General features: G+C 53.1%; 2 protein-coding genes across 2 annotated transcripts, besides 4 other annotated features; both read right to left on the bottom strand.

Moving 5' to 3' along the window:
• Positions 1-292: 292 nt before the first annotated feature.
• Positions 293-700, bottom strand: Tco025E_05552 (uncharacterized protein; the record flags this gene model as incomplete). Its single annotated transcript, XM_029372446.1, has 1 exon — positions 293-700. One exon carries the CDS (start codon positions 698-700, stop codon positions 293-295), a length of 408 nt encoding a protein of 135 aa, XP_029227451.1.
• A 189-nt stretch (positions 701-889) lies between these two features.
• Positions 890-935: a microsatellite.
• Positions 936-1,291: 356 nt separating this feature from the next.
• Positions 1,292-1,322: a microsatellite.
• A 67-nt stretch (positions 1,323-1,389) lies between these two features.
• Positions 1,390-1,420: a sequence feature (A-rich).
• A 68-nt stretch (positions 1,421-1,488) lies between these two features.
• Tco025E_05551 (proteasome regulatory non-ATPase subunit 11) lies at positions 1,489-2,421 on the bottom strand (the record flags this gene model as incomplete). The annotated part of the gene is made up of 1 exon (XM_029372445.1): positions 1,489-2,421. The coding sequence occupies one exon, from the start codon at positions 2,419-2,421 to the stop codon at positions 1,489-1,491; it is 933 nt and encodes a 310-aa protein (XP_029227450.1).
• A 228-nt stretch (positions 2,422-2,649) lies between these two features.
• Positions 2,650-2,695: a microsatellite.
• Between the last annotated feature and the right edge of the window lie 90 nt (positions 2,696-2,785).

The following is a 2,785-nucleotide window of genomic DNA, read 5'->3' as shown; positions in this document are numbered from 1 at the left end:
AGTGGAGGATGTGCGGGGTTGGCGGCCGCGTCTCAGGGTCGGTGGGGGTGGGGCGGGCGGGGCAGCCGCGGCCGCAGCCGGGGCGCGATAGCAGACACAACAGGCGCTTCCACGCGACACGAAACAATGCCGTCCAATCCCGTCCCTCTCTTCCCCCCTTTCCCGGTTTTGTGTGTGTTTTTTATCACTTTTTTTTTCGTTTTCTTCCCCAACCTGCCGTGGAACCGCCGCGCGCGCCTGCGCGCTGCGGCGCGGCCGCCGAAACTGAGAAATTTTTCCCCTCATACCTTTCCTAATATTTAAATATGACTGTTTCAATGGGTCGACGCTGCGCCTTGCACGACGCAACGGCCTCCCGGTATTCGTCCAAGGCGGCTCTTGAAACCTTGCGGTTGTTCTCGGTATTGGCAAAGTCAAAATTGTTGGCTATTATAGCCGGCGGGGCCCGAATGAGATGGCAGAGGTGCGTCTGATACGCGTTGCTGCGGTAATAGAGCTCATTGACGCGATACATCGCGAAGACCACGGTGCCGAGAACCAAAATATCCCCCACAACGGTATACTCACGTGTTTCGTCAGCAATGCTTTCCCGACGACTAAACTTATGGTACCAGTCCGCTTTGAATGGAAGTTTTACCGGCCACGGCCACCCGCCATAGGTGTCGCTCCCGATTCGTCGTAAACACGTGCGAGAAAACATTGCCTACGATTCCCGCGACGAGAAATCGAGAAGGACGAGAGAAGTCAGGTGAATAAACGATGTGGATTCCCTAGATGGGCCGCGAGCTGATCAAGCTGCGGGCCAATTGCGCTACAGGAAAACAAATAGAGAGAGGAAGTAAGGAACACGCGAACGAAGAAACGAACATGCAGAGGAGGTCCAAAACCCAAGCGAAAAAGGAAGAAGAAAAAAAAAAGCGGCAAGGGGAAGAGGAGTGTTTACCTGAAATGCTCCAATATATCAATAAAGGGAGCTCAGAACGCACATATGCACGCAACGCCAACAAAGAAGTCTCCCACCTGTATCGATTTTTTTTTCATCTTCTTTTCCTTCTTCCCCGCTCAGCGGAATGCGTCTCCTCTCTTCCGCTCCTTCTAAAAAGCGGGGAAAGGGGGAAGGGGAGCAGAGGTCGACACACATAACCCGCACGACAAACTCTCGTGCGTAACCACCCATCAAGGAGAGAGCTGGGACGTTTCATGGAATTGAAGACGGAGGAAAGAACAGACACGTTTCTCTCTTTTCCTCTGCGCCGATGGAGAGATCACCCCATTTCTACCCGGCTTTCCCTTTTTTTTATTTTTTATTTTTATTTTTTTTTGCTTCGTATTGGGTTTCGCGTCTCCGTTCTTCGCTTCCCGCCATAAACCCCCCCCCCCCCCACGCTGCTTTCACTTTTTTTTTTCTTTTGCTTTTCTTCGCTGCAGCGTCACCTTGCACGACTCTGATGCGACACAACTTTTCTACTCTCCCTCTCTCCTCCTGCTTCAAAAGGCCACGCCATTGATCATAGCTCCTATGGTTTGGTTCAAATTGGCGTTGATGAGTCCCTCCGCCTCCAGCTGTAGGTGGATGATGGGATTCATGCGGCCAATGTTTCCTACGTCGTCCTCGTCAAGGCCTTGGGCAATAAACCGCTCCGACTGCTCCGCAAGCGACGTCAATGTACGGATCTTTTCCCGTATTGTCTGTCGGTCAAATTTCTCCATATTTTCAAGGCGGAAACCCTCTTGCCAGCCCTTCTTGTAGACATTCAACAACAACGCCAACTCATGGTTCTTCTTCCGGAACGTGATGGGAAGGCTATAGTAGTCACGATCAAGGCCACGGGTCAACGCAATAGGCGACGGCCGGGTCAGCCAGCCGAGGTTGCTTGTGGTTTGGCGCGGCTCCTCATACACGTTGCGCCCTCCCATAATGGCATCTTTTGTGGTGCGAAACGCATCAATCACAACTTTGCCACGCACAGACTGAATGGGGTCAATCACGACCGAGACACTGCGCGGGGTCAGCTGCTCGTAGTTGCCCGCCGTCATCACATCCTCCCCAGAGAGCCAGCATCCAAAGCCTGGGTGACTGTGGTACCACCCGACAACCTTTTCGGAGCGGCCCACAACGGAGAGCTTGTCTAGCATCTGCACCTGGTACTCCGGGTCCACCGCCTCGACGGACTGGCCAGTGGCCGTCTGCGGCATCGAAAATACATCCGTGACGCGGATGGTGTAGTTGTCAACCTGCTCCCCAATCATGAGCCCCATCACCTCCAGCGGCACCCCAGCCCTACCGTGGAGGAGCATCTTTAGCAGCGCAAGGGAGGAGATCTGAACGGTTTCAGCCGTGTCACGCAAATCCTCTGTCGGGGCGGCGCGTGCGTTCCCGCCTCCCGTCTGGGCCCGGAGCATGTTGACAATATTGTTCATCCTCCTTTCCCTAGTTATGACAGTTTCCTTGCCGCTGTTGGTGCTCCTTCTTTTCTTTTTGTTAGTTTTCCTTCTTCCCCCTTGCGGTAAAGCCAGAAGAAGCAAACAAAAACGACAACAGCCGCCACAGCAGCATCCGACACTCCGCGTGCGCCCCGCAGAGGCTCAGAAGAAATGTCCCTCAAAAATATTCAGTCATGTCGCATCTAGTCAAACCAACAGCCCTCTTTGTTGTTGTTGTTGTTGTTGTTGTTGTTGTGTGTATGCTGTTGTTTGCTTCCTTCTTGCCTGTGTTTTTTTTGCATTGGGCGATTCTTTGGCACACACAAATATACACTGCAAGAGGCGCCTCCCCTCTCTCACT

This window comes from Trypanosoma conorhini (assembly GCF_003719485.1).
Source record: "Trypanosoma conorhini strain 025E chromosome Unknown Tco_14.4_contig_00329, whole genome shotgun sequence".
NCBI lineage: Eukaryota > Euglenozoa > Kinetoplastea > Trypanosomatida > Trypanosomatidae > Trypanosoma > Trypanosoma conorhini.
This window is presented reverse-complemented; position numbering and strand designations above follow the sequence as displayed.